Consider the following 16,258-nt stretch of genomic DNA (forward strand, 5'->3'; position numbering starts at 1 on the left):
GGGGGCTGGGCTTTCCTCATTGAGGACCATGTATGTTGCATTGATCCGATCTGTAATAGACTATGGCAGTACAGCGTATGGTTCGGCAGCCCGGACCTCATTGGAAAGGCTAGATGTCATACAGGGGCAAGGACTCAGAATATGTAGTGGGGCGTTTCGGGTGTCCCCAGTGGCTGCACTACTGGTGGAGATGGGGGATATGCCATTGCAGATTAGGAGACAGCAGCTGGCAATGAATTATTGGGTCAACCTACTGGGACATGGGGTGTCTCATCCTGCAAAAGGGATTTTACAGGCATGCTGGGAACATGAGCGAACACAGAACATGAGCTTTGGGTGGGTGGGTAATGCCCAGGCGAAGGAGATGGGACTATATGGAAGGGAGTTTAGTCCAACGGTAGCTATTCCTGTAAATTCACCATGGCTACTCCTGCCTCCAGTAGTTGATCTAGAAGTGTTGGAGAGACTACAGAAAGATAGGGAGGGTGTTTATCCATCTGATTTGTTTAAGAGATGTCTGGATACTGTGTATCAGGATTTTGTTGCCATTTACACAGATGGTTCAAAAGATCCAAGGACAGGACGTACTGGGTCAGCATTTGTAGTGCAGGAATGTTGGGTGGCAGTCAGGAAACGTATTACAGATCATCTGGCTGTATATACGGTGGAGCTGATGGCCATACTGTTGGCCTTGCAGTGGGTGGAGGAAGTCAAGCCAGACAGAGTAGTTATTTGCTCTGATTCATGTGCAGGGTTAATGAGTCTCCAGTCCTTTAGCTCACGTAGCAGACAATACCTGCTTTATGAGGTGCTACAAATCCATGGCAGGATTAGACAGATAAGATTTACTTGGGTCCCAGCCCATGCGGGGGTGGAGGGGAACGAGGCAGTTGATGTACTGGCTAAACAAACACTTAGTAGTGGGGATGTTGATGTAGTTTCAATGAGCAAGGCAGAGGCAAAAAGCCTGATATGGACAGTGATGGTGCAGAGATGGCAGGATTAGTGGAATGGAGATACTAAGGGTAGGTATTTATTTCAAGAACAGAGGAAAGTCGGGGGGGGGGGCAGCAGGAAGGGACAGAAGAGAGGAGGCTATTTTTACAAGATTAAGGGTGGGACACAGCCAGTTGAATAAGACCTTAAATGTGATAGGAAAGCATTCAACAGGAAAGTGTGATTTTTGCCAGGCAACAGAGACCGTGGAGCATGTATTGCTACAGTGTGGGCAGTATCAGAGAGAAAGAGAGAGGCTGAGATCTAGTATGAGGGAGAAGGGGATACACTCCAGTACAGTAGTTGGCGGTAATGCACCATAACGTTGGATGCCAACCGCCGATAAACCCCACAGAAGAAGAAGAAGAAACAGAAGAGAAAATAAAACGTTTTCGTTGTCCTCTCTTCACATTTCTGGCTGTACAATGGATTGGAAGGGAGATAATGGCGTAAGTTTAACTTTACAGTGATTCTTGAGTGAAGAGGAAGGGAGTAATTGTTTTCTATTTAGAGTGATGCTAAAATAGCCAGCATATCTAGCTAGGTAGCTAGTTAGCCTAAGGTTAGCTGCTTCATGAACTGGCAGCAAGTTTGGGGAAATGCCATTGAGAAGAGGCAGCAGTCATGCACGTCAAGGCGAGCTAGCTAGCTAATAACGTTAAAATAACTAAACTAGCACTGAACAGTAGGTATGTAATGTCAGATTACCAACAACGTTTCAGACAACTGTCATCGTCTATGCAGCTGGCGTTATTCAGTATAGCTAGCTAGGTTGGTTAGGTAGCTGGATGTGTGTGCCGTAGAACTGGGAAACTATATTAGGTAGCTCGCTAACTTACAAACAAAGCTGCAATAACTAGTTTAGCTAGGTCTGACAACTGGTGGCTGTTTCCCAGAGGTGGGATCAAGTCACTATTGTTAGTCACTAGGTCAGTGTCTCAAGTCGAGTCCCAGGAAGAACTGGTCGAGTCAAGGCAAAATCGTTCATTCTGAGAGCGAGTCGAGTCAAGTTTTTTAATCTCAAGTATTAAGAAAAAAAATATTGACATGCAATGACTTGTTAAACTACAAATCTGTCATTATTGAAGCTACCACACAGCCCTTTTCATTACTTTATCTACAATATATTTTGATTAGGGAAGAATTCATTTTTACAACAAATTCCAAATGCAAGTTTCATAAGTAAATGATTTCAAGCTATTTTTACATACCAAAAGACCAGTAGGCCTATGCTAGTAATTGTTGTTTGATGCCAGAGTATGTGAGCGGAGCGTGTCCAATTTGACTGGATCGAGTTTCCTTAGGCTGGAGTGTAGGCCTTCTCGCTCGCTCCAGTAGCACTCACTTCACCATCCCCAGTGGTCTGCAAGCAGGGAGAGGGTATTCTCTGCTGCTGGCCTGCTCTCCAGGCACCATAACATGAGCCTGAATCCACAGACTCTGGCCAAACTAGTGTTTCTAAAAGTGAATTCAAAGGCACTTAAAAGGAAAGGCACTAATAAGGAATTTTTCGTTTAATTTTTATGTAATTCTAAGCAAGTCAGTCTAAATGCGCAATTTATAGACTATAATGATTTAATGCAAGAAAATGTTGTTTAAATGCTGCGTGCTTAATGTTCCTGCCAGGCTAGTGTTTATCACTCGCAAATGGTTCACAATTTATTTATTTGTAGGCAATATATCCTTGAAATAATCGAAATAGGCTAAAAATATAGCCTAAATAATTCATCTTTGTTCCTTCTTAGGCTACCTATTTGGCTCCTGACCTGTTTAGTGTTTATATGCTGTTTAATACGACATGTAGCCTATTTGAAATGATGAGTGCTTCTTAGTCACTTTTTCATGTTTATAAAAAAACTTTTGATTGAAATCATATAGTTTGGTTTCAGTACTTCAAAACCAAATGGTAGGTCCAGGTAGTCAGAAAAATAGGGTTGGGTTTTGGTTAAATTGTGATTTTAATGAAGGGAGCGAATTTGGAGTGGCAGTTTTTAGTGGATATGGAGCGAGGAGTGGTTTTTAGCGGGATTTCAGACCGCTCAACTCTACTCACATACTCTGCTTGATGCCCCATTGCTGGTGAGCTTGCAAAGTAAACCGTTAATATTCTTGATTACCAAACAATTTTTGGAGCTGAATATTTATGGCAATCCTCTCCCTACTATTAAAACGTTATCGCTGCACCCGATCCAATAACTGTACAGCAAATCAGCAAGTCATTGTTAGCGTTCAATATCAAGTAGGGATATCATGTCACTTTTCTGGCGTCCAGATCAAACAGAATTATACGGTCTATCTACCTGTATGCAGCGACGATTTCAGGATCGGAAGGAAAACATGGTCTGTCTGCACCACACGCTATCACTTTGGAGGGCTGCCTGCCTGCAGAATGCTCATTGCCAACTGGGCAGCCCTTTTCTTCCTCACAAATACTGTAATTAATTTGCCAGAATGTTACTTCTTCATCCCATAATATTGAAGGCAGTGCAATGTTACAGCCAGTGTTTTAGTGGTGCCTGGAGAAGTGGGTATACTCTAATTTGTCTCCTATTATTGAAATAGATAAATGAGACAGAAATTCACAGGTTTAAGATTTTTCCCATTGTTTTTCAGTCACACTTTCTTTAATACAACATCCAATATTGTTGTTTTTCTAAGTCCACAACAATGCTTAAACCACACCAGGAGGACACTTTTGAGGGCTGGAAAAAACCTAAGAAATGTATTTGAGTGTAGTTACCCTTTTAATTAAACTGTGCAGGCACCTAGCACTGTTTGGTTAACAATGTTTCTGTAGCGCACAAGAGAGGGAGTTTGCAAAACAAATGGCCACAGGATTGATGCAAATAATCATGATATCATTCTGCCAGGTAGGCATGGGCTACTTTGTAGCTAGTTAACATTTTAATTGAAGGGTTTTGGGATAGCCTTTCCATCTACCAGAAGACCGTTAGGCCTATCAATAGCATCGCTATATTTTTCCTGTTCCTTCATTGTTTGAAACCTGGATGTTTTACTTCATATTATCAGGCATGTCTTACCGTGTGCTCATTGCTGCTCTTAAAATGTGAAGAAATAATAGTTTATCAACATTTTAAGCTACATATTCTAATCTGTTCCATCAGCCTTATTCATTGATATGGCGTATACTTCCACTACACTAGCCTACTTTGATATGCATTGTGGGTATTAAGAAGTGAGTATACGCAATGCCTACCAAAAAAAGTGGGTCTACGGCATATACCTGCGTATTAGTGCTTTCTGAGATCGGTTCATTATTAAAGAATAATCATGGTTTCTATTATTTTCTTGGGACATTAAATGCATTATGTGAGTTGAATGCGGTAACAACACAGAATAAAACAATTTAATAAAAGTCCCATGATGGTAGTGACTGCCTATTACTGCTTATCACTTATTAACCATCATTTATTCACATTACTTTAATAAAATATTTGTTTTATTTGATGACTTTATTATTTCATTCCAAGTCATTATCTCATCTCTATAGAGATGCTGTCTGACAAAATCACAATTTTAGTAGTTCTTCAAAGTAAATAAGGCATACTTTTATGACTGTGAATACCAACTATCAATCACTTAGATCATGTATTTTAAGGCTTGTGAAGCAAAGCGTGATTCATCATTTCATAGAACGCGTTTCCACTACTCCAGAGTCCAATGGCGGCAAGCTTTACACCACTCCAGCCAACGCTTGGTATTGCGCATGGTGATCTTAGGCTTGTGTGCGGCTGCTTGGCCATGAAAACCCATTTCATGAAGCTCCCGACGAACAGCTCTTGTGCTGACGTTGCTTCCAGAGGCAGTTTTTGGAACTCGGTAGTGAGTGTTGCAATCGAGGACAGACGATTTTTACGTGTTTCAGCACTCGGCGGTCCCATTCTGTGAGCTTGTGTGGCCTACCACTTCGTGGCTGAGCCGTTGTTGCTTCTAGACATTTCCACTTCACAATAACAGCACTTACAGTTGACCGGGACAGATCTAGCAGGGCAGAAATTTGACAAACTGACTTGTTGGAAAGGTGGCATCCTATGACGGTGCCACGTTGAATGTCACTGAGCTCTTCAGTAAGGCCATTCTACTGCCAGTGTTTGTTTATGGAGATTGCATGGCTGTGTGCTCAATTTTATACACCTTTCAGAAACAGGTGTGGCTGAAAAAGCAGAATCCACTAATTTGTAGGGGTGTCCACATACTTTTGTATATACAGTGGCTTGCGAAAATATTCACCCCCCCTTGGCATTTTTCCTATTTTGTTGCCTTACAACCTGGAATTAAAATGGATTTTTGGGGGGATTGTATCATTTGATTTACACAACATGCCTACCACTTTGAAGATGCAAAATATTTTGTTTTGTGAAACAAACAAGAAATAAGACAAACAGAACTTGAGCAAGTCAATACTTTCTAGAGCCACCTTTTGCAGCAATTACAGCTGCAAGTCTCTTGGGGTATGTCTCTATAAGCTTGGCACATCTAGCCACTGGGATTTTAGCCCATTTTTCAAGGCAAAACTGCTCCAACTCCAACAAGTTGGATGGGTTCTGCTGGTGTACAGCAATCTTTAAGTCATACCACAGATTCTCAATTGGATTGAGGTCTGAGCTTTGACTAGGCCATTCCAAGCTCAATTTTAGTCTCATCTGACTAGAGTACCTTCTTCCATATGTTTGGGGAGTCTCTCACATGCCTTTTGGCAAACACCAAACGTGGTTGCTTTTTTTCTTTTCTTTATGCAATGGCTTTTTTCTGGCCACTCTTCCGTAAAGCCCAGCTCTGTGGAGTGTATGGCTTAAAGTGATCCTATGGACAGATACTCCAATCTCCGCTGTGGAGCTTTGCAGCTCCTTCAGGGTTATCTTTGGTCTCTTTGTTGCCTCTCTGATTAATGCCCTCCTTGCCTGGTCTGTGAGTTTTGGTGAGCGGCCCTCTCTTGACAGGTTTGTTGTGGTGCCATATTCTTTCGATTTTTTAATAATGGATTTAATGGTGCTCCGTGGGAAGTTCAACGTTTCTGATATTTTTTTTATAACCCAACCCTGATCTGTACTTCTCCACAACCTTGTCCCTGACCTGTTTGGAGAGCTCCTTGGTCTTCATTGTGCCGCTTGATTGGTGGTGCCCCTTGCTTAGTGGTGTTGCAGACTCTGGGGCCTTTCAGAACAGGTGTATAATATTGAGATCATGTGACAGATCATGTGACACTTAGATTGCACACAGGTGGACTTTATTTAACTAATTATGTGACTTCTGAAGGTAATTGGTTGCACCAGCTCTTATTTAGGGGCTTCATAGCAAAGGGGGTGAATACAAATGCACGCACCACTTTTCCGTTATTTATTTTTTAGAATGATTTGAAACAAGTGATTTTTTTTCACTTCACCAATTTGGACTATTTTGTGTATGTCCATTACATGAAATCCAAATAAAAATCCATTTAAATTACAGGTTGTAATGCAACAAAATAGGAAAAACGCCAAGGGGGATGAATACTTTTGCAAGGCACTGTATAGTGTATCTGACCAACAGACTGAATTCCCAGTCATATGAAATCCATAGATTAGGGCCTAATTTATTTATTTAAATTGACTGATTTCCTCATATGAACTGTAACTCAAAATCTTTGACAATTTTTGTCAGTGTATGTATACAGTACCAGTCAAAAGTTTGGACACACCTGCTCATTCCAGGGTTTTTCTTTTATCTTTTACTCTTTTCTACATTGTAGAATAATAGTGAAGACATCAAAACTATTAAATAGCACATATGGAATCATGTAGTAACCAAAAAAGTGTTAAACAAATATAGAAAATATATATTTGAGATTCTTCAAAGAATCTCCTCCTCCTCCATGCTTCACGGTGGGAACCACAAATGCTGAGATCATACGTTCACCTACTCTGCGAGTCACAAAGACACGGCGGTTGGAACCAAAAATCTCAAATTTGGACACATCAGACCAAAGGACAGATTTCCACCGGTCTAATGTCCATTGCTTGTGTTTCTTGGCCCAAGCAAGTCTCTTCTTATTATTGGTGTCCTTTAGTCGTGGTTTCTTTGCAGCAATTCGACCATGAAGGCCTGATTCACGCAGTCTCCTCTGAACAGTTGATGTTGAGATGTGTCTGTTTCTTTAACTCTGAGGTGCAATCTGAGGTGCAGTTAATTACCGATTTCTGAGGCTGGTAACTCTAATGAACGTATCCTCTGCAGCAAAGGTAACTCTGGGTCTCCCATTCCTGTGGCGGTCCTCATGAGAGCCTGTTTCATCATAGCGCTTGATGGTTTTTGCGACTGCACTTGAAGAAACTTTCAAAGTTCTTGAAATTGAGGATTGACTGACCTTCATGTCTTAAAGTAATGATGGACTGTTGTTTCTCTTTGCTTATTTGAGCTGTTCTTGCCATAATATGGACTTGGTCTTTTACCAAATAGGGCTATCTTCGGTATACCCCCTCTACCTTGTCACAACACAACTGATTGGTTCAAACTTATTAAGAAGGAAATGAATTCCACAAATTAACATTTAAGAAGGCACACCTGTTTATTGAAATGCATTCCAGGTGACTACCTCATGAAGCTGGTTGAGATAATGCCAAGAGTGTGCAAAGCTGTCATCAAGGCAAAGGGAGGATACTTTGAAGAATCTCAAATATAAAATATATTTTGATTTGTTTAACACTTTTTTTGGTTACTACATGATTCCAAATGTGTTATTTCATAGTTTTGATGTCTTCACTATTATTCTACAATGTAGAAAATAGTAAAAATAAAGAAAAACCCTTGAATGAGTAGGTGTGTCCAAACTTTTGACTGGTACTAATATATATATATATATATATATATATATATATATATATACACACACACACAGTGGGGGGAAAAAAGTATTTAGTCAGCCACCAATTGTGCAAGTTCTCCCACTTAAAAAGATGAGAGAGGCCTGTTTTTTTCATCATACATACACGTCAACTATGACAGACAAATTGAGATTTTTTTTCTACAGAAAATCACATTGTAGGATTTTTTTATGAATTTATTTGCAAATTATGGTGGAAAATAAGTATTTGGTCACTTACAAACAAGCAAGATTTCTGGCTCTCACAGACCTGTAACTTCTTCTTTAAGAGGCTCCTCTGTCCTCCACTCGTTACCTGTATTAATGGCACCTGTTTGAACTTGTTATCAGTATAAAAGACACCTGTCCACAACCTCAAAGAGGACTGAGCACGCCCCCATTCTCATCGACGGGGCTGTAGTGGAACAGGTTGAGAGCTTCAAGTTCCTTGGTGTCCACATCACCAACGAACTATCATGGTCCAAACACACCAAGACAGTCGTGAAGAGGGCACGACAAAGCCTATTCCCCCTCAGGAGACTAAAAAGATTTGGCATGGGTCCTCAGATCCTCAAAAAATTCTACAGCTGCACCATCGAGAGCATCCTGACTGGTTGCATCACCGCCTGGTATGGCAACTGCTAAGACTCCTGAACAGCTAATCATGGCTACCCGGACTATTTGCACTGCCCCCCCACCCCATCCTTTTTACGCTGCTGCTACTCTGTTAAGTATTTATGCATAGTCACTTTAACTCTACCCACATGTACATATTACCTCAACTACCTCAACTAGCCGGTGCCCCCGCACATTGACTCTGCAACGGTACCCCCCTGTATATATAGCCTCCCTACTGTCACTTTATTTTACTTCTGCTCTTTTTTTCTCAACACTTTTTTTGTTGTTGTTTTATTCTTACTTTTTTTGTTTAAAATAAATGCACTGTTGGTTAAGGGCTGTAAGTAAGCATTTCACTGTAATGTCTGCACCTGTTGTATTCGGCGCATGTGACCAATAAAATTTGATTTGATTTGAAACAGTCACACTCCAAACTCCACTATGGCCAAGACCAAAGAGCTGTCAAAGGACACCAGAAACAAAATTGTAGACCTGCACCAGGCTGGGAAGACTGAATCTGCAATAGGTAAGCAGCTTGGTTTGAAGAAATCAACTGTGGGAGCAATTATTAGGAAATGGAAGACATACAAGACCACTGACAATCTCCCTCGATCTGGGGCTCCACGCAAGATCTCACCCCGTGGGGTCAAAATGATCACAAGAACGGTGAGCAAAAATCCCAGAACCACACAGGGGGACCTAGTGAATGACCTGCAGAGAGCTGGGACCAAAGTAACAAAGCCTACCATCAGTAACAAACTACGCCGCCAGGAACTCAAATCCTGCAGTGTCAGACGTGTCCCCCTGCTTAAGCCAGTACATGTCCAGGCCCGTCTGAAGTTTGCTAGAGTGCATGTGGATGATCCAGAAGAGGATTGGGAGAATGTCATATGGTCAGATGAAACCAAAATAGAACTTTTTGGTAAAAACTCAACTCGTCGTGTTTGGAGGACAAAGAATGCTGAGTTGCATCCAAAGAACACCATACCTACTGTGAAGCATGGGGGTGGAAACATCATGCTTTGGGGCTGTTTTTCTGCAAAGGGACCAGGACGACTGATCCGTGTAAAGGAAAGAATGAATGGGGCCATGTATCGTGAGATTTTGAGTGAAAACCTCCTTCCATCAGCAAGGGCATTGAAGATGAAACGTGGCTGGGTCTTTCAGCATGACAATGATCCCAAACACACCGCCCGGGCAACGAAGGAGTGGCTTCGTAAGAAGCATTTCAAGGTCCTGGAGTGGCCTAGCCAGTCTCCAGATCTCAACCCCATAGAAAGTCTTTGGAGGGAGTTGAAAGTCCGTGTTGCCCAGTGACAGCCCCAAAACATCACTGCTCTAGAGGAGATCTGCATGGAGGAATGGGCCAAAAATACCAGCAACAGTGTGTGAAAACCTTGTGAAGACTTACAGAAAACGTTTGACCTGTGTCATTGCCAACAAAGGGTATATAACAAAGTATTGAGAAACTTTTGTTAGTGACCAAATACTTATTTTCCACCATAATTTGCAAATAAATTCATTAAAAATACTACAATGTGATTTTCTGGAAAAAGAATTCTCAATTTGTCTGTCATAGTTGACGTGTACCTATGATGAAAATTACAGGCCTCTCTCATCTTTTTAAGTGGGAGAACTTGCTCAATTGGTGGCTGACTAAATACTTTTTTTCCCCACTGTGTGTGTGTGTGTGTATATGTATATATATATGTATATATATATATATATATATATATATATATATATATATATATATATATATATATATATATATATACACTCTACTCAGTTTTACACTCGCGACTCCCCAAAACCTCCCCAATTTGAGAACCCCTGCGCTAGCTCACTCGACCAGAGAGCTGAGTGTGAGTTTCACTAGCCAATATGTTGCACGTTCTTTTTCAAGTGCATGCTGCGGCTAATGTCTCTGTTTGCGTGGAGAGTAATCCATGGAGAGACTGCCACAAAATGTTACAAAACCTGGCCAGCTAATTTCAAGTCTCAAGTCAAAGTTGAGTCTTGACGCTCCAAGTTCAAGTCAAGTCTCAAGTCATCTCATATGTGACTTGAGACCAAGTCATGCGACTCGAGTCCACACCGCTGCTGTTTGTGGTCCAACGCCGTACAGTAACTTAGGATATTTGTTTGCCTTTGTGCTTTGTTTTATGGATATTGCAGCAAATTTTGGGGTAGTCTGTACAGTATTCCATTTTGCCAAGAGGTCCAGTTAGAAACATGTCTCAGATGATGACCAATTAATCAGTGATGTTGGGTTATAAACCAAACTGGCTTTGAACCTATGTCAGTAGCTACAATACCAAGCGAATACACTGAGATCAGTAACCCTTGGTTTGGTGACTTGGAGGATGGTACATTGTGCATACCAGGGATTGACATTAAAGTCTGAAAGGCACTTACCACCGGCCATGTCAGGAGTGTTTTCTTTTGGTTGCCCGAAGATTATCACTTGCCCGACAATCTACACTCAGAAGTGCAAGAATGCATGCCTTTCACCAACACACACACACACACAGGAGGAATCAGAAAGATCACTAATGGAATTATTTGTATTTTGGTTCTCAGTAAAAAAGGAATATACAAATTCAGAGCAAGCTCAACTTGCCCGATTGCCATAAATGGTCATTTCCAAGTAAAAGGACCGATAAGTACCAACATGGGAAGTATTCAGACCCTTTTCTCAGTACTTTGTTGAAGCACCTTTGGCAGCGATTACAGCCTTGAGTCTTCTTGGGTATGACGCTACAAGCTTGGAACACCTGTATTTGGGGAGTTTCTCCCATTCCTCTCTACAGATCCTCTCAAGCTCTGTCAGGTTGGATGGGGAGCGTTGCTGCACAGCTATTTTCAGGTCTCTCCAGAGATGTTAGATCGGGTTCAAGTCCGGGCTCTGGCTGGGCCACTCAAGGACATTCAGAGACTTGTCCCGAAGCCACTCCTGCTTTGTCTTGGCTGTGTGCTTAGGGTCGTTGTGCTGTTGGAAGGTGAACCTTCGCCCCCAGTCTGAGGTCCTGAGCGCTCTGGAGCAGGTTTTCATCAAGGATCTCTCTGTACTTTGCTCCGTTCATCTTTGCCTCGATGCTGACTAGTCTCCCAGTCCCTGCCGCAGAATAACATCCCCACAGCATGATGCTGCCACAACCATGCTTCACCATAGGGATGGTGCCAGGTTTCCACCAGACGTGACGCTTGGCATTCAGGCCAAATAGTTCAATCTTGGTTTCATCAGACCAGAGAATCTTGTTTCTCATGGTCTGAGAGTGCTTTAGGTGCCTTTTGCCAAACTCCAAGCGGGCTGTCATGTTCTTTTTTACTGAGGAGTGGCTTCTGTCTGGCCACTCTACCATAAAGGCCTGATTGGTGGAGTGCTGCAGAGATGGTTGTCCTTCTGGAAGGTTCTCCCATCTCCACAGAGGAACTCTGGAGCTCTGTCAGTGACCATCGGGTTCTTGGTCACCTCCCTGACCAAGGCCCTTCTCCCCCGATTGCTCAGTTTGGCTGGGCGGCCAGCTCAAGGAAGAGTCTTGGTGGTTCCAAACTTCTTCCATTTAAGAATTATGGAGGCCACTGTGTTCTTGGGGACCTTCAATGCTGCAGAAATGTTTTTGTACCCTTCCCCAGATCTCTCTACGTCATAGCTGACACCCCATTTCATTCTGCAAACATTGTTGAATCTCAATTCGGAGCATATTCTGAGTTTTTGGAAAACGTGGACACATAAAAAAATGGAGGGAGATTTTACCGAAATTCTGTTAGCAAACCTTGCATCTGCAGAGTTCATACAGTAAATGGGTTTTAGTAAAATTTTCGGTGTAAATTGTTATAAGTAGTCCTTGTGCATAGAGCTTGTATGGTTTGTTAAACTTTGAAATCAATGTTTTTTGTTTGGCATACATTTTATCTGAGTCTCACCGCAATTCTGTTACCATGGAATTGCCTAAATGCCATAAATTGTCTGTCTTTTACTTAAACACTGGGGAGGAACCAGAAAGATCAGGCTACTGGAATTCTTTGCAGTTAGGTTGTTTTCACGATTTTGTATTTTTTAAAATCACCTGCCCAATGGGTCAACCTCAGAGCAGGCTCAACTTGCGTGACTGCTCAGTTCAATTGTCCCAGGCAGTAGGCCAACCCTTAATGTCAATCACTGCATACCATCTATTTGCAAGTCAGGCAAACTCACCAGAATTCTGAATTCCCATCCATAGTTGATAATGTGCCCATTCTGTCTTTTTTTTATTTTACAGGGTCACGACCATGACAGTTGCCATGGACACGGGGGTCACTCGCATGGGTCTGCGGTGCATGGATTCGGTGGTCACGGCAGTGGGATGGCGCACGGGTTCATGCCTGCTTTCCATGGCCAGTTTGGCCCAAGAGCTGACCAGATGATAGACCCCACTCAGCAGCCCAAGAAACGGTCACATATGGATGACAGCAGCAGCTGGGACATTGTAAAGGCAACACAGTAAGATTCACCACTGTTGTGTCTCATATGAAACCCTATTAATGCCCACACGGTGCAATTGTTCTGCTCCCAGCCCCATAGCTCAGGTCAAAAGTAGTGCACTATATGGGTAATAGAATTTCATTTGAAATCACCCCTGAAGATCCATTAAGCAGTAGGGATCAGATTGTTATGCTTCACTACTTTGCATTCAGGCTAAATGGCAATTCTGAGGACTGAATAGCTTTCAGGGATGCAAACACGTCACTCTTCATCCACGTGAATCATGTAGAGCCGTAAAACTGGGGAGTGGGGTGGTGTGGTGTGTGCGAACAGTTCTTCTTCCTGTGTGATTACTACCTTCTCTGGCGGCTGTGTCATCACGCACTCCACGCAACAAACTTGTTTCCTGACTGGGAAATTTGGAATGCAACTCGAGATAAGTAACCTGTATTCGAAATGATGGTGTGATTTAGAGTTGAGTCCTATTTTGTTGCATTACAACCTGTAATTTAAATTGATTTTTATTTGGATTTCATGTAATGGACATACACAAAATAGTCCAAATTGGTGAAGTGAAATGAAAAAAATCACTTGTTTAAAAAAATTCTAAAAAATACATACTGGAAAAGTGGTGCGTGCATATGTATTCACCCCCTTTGAAGCCCCCTATGAAGCCCCTAAATAAGATCTGGTGCAACCAATTACCTTCAGAAGTCACATAATTAGTTAAATAAAGTCCACCTGTGTGCAATCTAAGTGTCACATGATCTGTCACATGATCTCAGTATATATACACCTGTTCTGTTCTGGAGTCTGCAACACCACTAAGCAATGGGCACCACTAAGGAAGGGGCACCACCAAGCAAGCAGCACCATGAAGACCAAGGAGCTCTCCAAACAGGTCAGGGACAAAGTTATGGGGAAGTACAGATCAGGGTTGGGTTATAAATAAATATCTGAAACTTTGAACATCCCACAGAGCACCATTTTTAAATCCATTATTAAAAAATGGAAAGAATATGGCACCGCAACAAACCTGCCAAGAGAGGGCCGGCCCACCAAACTCACGGACCAGGCAAGGAGGGTATTCATCAGAGAGGCAACAAAGAGACCAAAAATAACCCTGAAGGAGTTGCAAAGCTCCACAGCGGAGATTGGAGTATCTGTCCATAGGACCACTTTAAGCCGTACACTCCACAGAGCTGGGCTTTACAGAAGAGTGGCCAGAAAAAAGCCATTGCTTAAAGAAAAAAATAAGCAAACACGTTTGGTGTTCGCCAAAAGGCATATGGAAGAAGGTACTCTGGTCAGATGAGACTAAAATTGAGCTTTTTGGCCATCAAGGAAAATGTCTGGCGCAAACCCAACACCTCTCATCACCCTGAGAACACCATCCCTGTTTTTCATCGGCAGGGACTGGGAAACTGGTGGGGGGGGGGTGGTTGAGGGGGGGGGGATGAATACTTTCGCAAGCCACTGTATGTTTCAATAGCGGAAATTAACGTTAGCTAGCTGATATTAGCTATCTAGCGGACTTGAGCAAGCTAACTACGTTATCATTTAAGTTGGCAAACTAACATAACCACCCGCTTGCCTTAGCTTACTTCGCGCCTGTGGGTAATAACCCACAGAATACTTCTATGCGTTGGAGGAAGCGCGGGATTAACTTTAGGGTAAATTCATTTTTAATTCTATCACTTTTTGACAGCATAACTTTTTTTTTATTTAAACAAAACTTTCCATACATGTTTGCCCATGGAAGAAGTTTTCAGAAAGTGACTTTTTGGACCTGAATGCCTAAACATTCAGGAGATAAAGGTGCTCAAAGTTGACCCATTTTGCATACTCCATCATACCATGAGAAATCCATGTCTTCATCACTGGAAAAGATTGTTTGATATAATTTAAAAGCTTACAAACAGGGTTGGCATTATTTTATAATAAATTAATGTTTTTTAAATTTTTATAGCAATTATTGCATTTATTTACCTTTTTTAAGATCAATTATCAAAAATGCGTAAACATGTTGTAGCTTAGACCCTACTTTACATCATCTGAGGTTTGTGTGTTGTGCCCGCCATCTGTTGAAACACAACATGCTCTTGAATACAGGGTGGGTGTCATTTCAATCACTAGTGGTTTCCATTAACTTGTGCAGTGGTCATTTTTTTTGTCGAAATTAGAAAGTTCGCATAGAAAGTAGATGAGAGAATTTCCTGCTAGGGTGCATTTCCATTTAACTATCTTGTTTTGATTAAAACAGTTGACCGCAATGACTTCACACCTAAAAAAACACTATTTTGCAAAAACCTACAGTGTAGAATAAAAATGTAGTGGTTGAAGTGTTTCCATTACTCATTTAGGCAAATTACGCGTTAATAAATTGGCGACAGCCTGTATGCCCTCCCATCTACAGTGCCTTCAGAAAGTATTCATACCCCTTGACCTTTTCCAAATTTTGTTGGGTTACAGCCTGAATCTAAAATGTATTACATTGAGATTTTTTGTCACTGGCCTACACAAAATACCCCATAATGTCAATGTGTAATTATGTTTACAGAATGTTTTACAAATGAATGAAACATGAAAAGCTGAAATGTCTTCAATAAGGATTCAACCCCTTTTATGGCAAGCCTAAATAAGCGCAGGAGTAGAAATGTGCTTAACAAATCAAATCAAATGTTATTTGTCACATGCGCCGAATACAACAGGTTAACCAACAATGCAGTTGTAAAAAAAAAAAAAGAGTTAAGAAAATATTTACTAAAGAAACTGAATAAAAAAAAAAAAAAGTTACGCAATTATGAGCCTATATACAGGGGGTACCGGTGCTGAGTCAATGTGCAGGGGTACAGGTTAGTCGAGGTAATATGTACATGTAGGTAGGGGATAAAGTGACTATGCATAGATAATAAACAGCGAGTAGAAGCAGCGTTTTAAAAAAACGGGGGTGGGGGGGGGGTCAATGAGTAGTCCGGGTAGCCATTTGATTAACTGTTCAGCAGTCTTATGGCTTGGGGGTAGAAGCTGTTAAGGAGCTTTTTGGACCTAGACTTGGCGCTCCGGTACTGCTTGCCGTGCGGTAGCAGAGCGAACAGTCTATGTCTAGGGTGGCTGGAGTCTTTAACCATTTCTAGGGCCTTCCTCTGACACCGCCTGGTATAAAGGTCCTGGATGGCAGGAAGCTTGGCCCCAGTGATGTACTGGGCCGTACGCACTACCCTCTGAAGCACCTTACGGTCGGATGCCGAGCAGTTGCCATACCAGGCGGTGATGCAACCGGTCAGGATCATCTCGATGGTGCAGCTGTAGAACAT

The 16,258-nt window shown here is 41.9% G+C and overlaps 1 protein-coding gene across 1 annotated transcript in view; it reads left to right on the forward strand.

Annotated features, from left to right (window-relative positions):
- Nucleotides 1-1,350: 1,350 nt before the first annotated feature.
- The window catches only part of LOC311127732 (putative palmitoyltransferase ZDHHC13), a 39,075-nt gene continuing 24,167 nt past the window's right edge, over nt 1,351-16,258 (forward strand). The window contains exons 1-2 of the mRNA XM_084159600.1: nt 1,351-1,445; nt 12,739-12,959. Of these exons, the coding sequence (XP_084015726.1) occupies nt 1,422-1,445; nt 12,739-12,959 (245 nt within the window). The 5' untranslated portion in view covers nt 1,351-1,421. The remainder of the gene's footprint in view (nt 1,446-12,738; nt 12,960-16,258) is intronic.

This window comes from Coregonus lavaretus, assembly GCF_964263955.1.
Source record: "Coregonus lavaretus genome assembly, chromosome: 4".
Classification (NCBI taxonomy): domain Eukaryota; kingdom Metazoa; phylum Chordata; class Actinopteri; order Salmoniformes; family Salmonidae; genus Coregonus; species Coregonus lavaretus.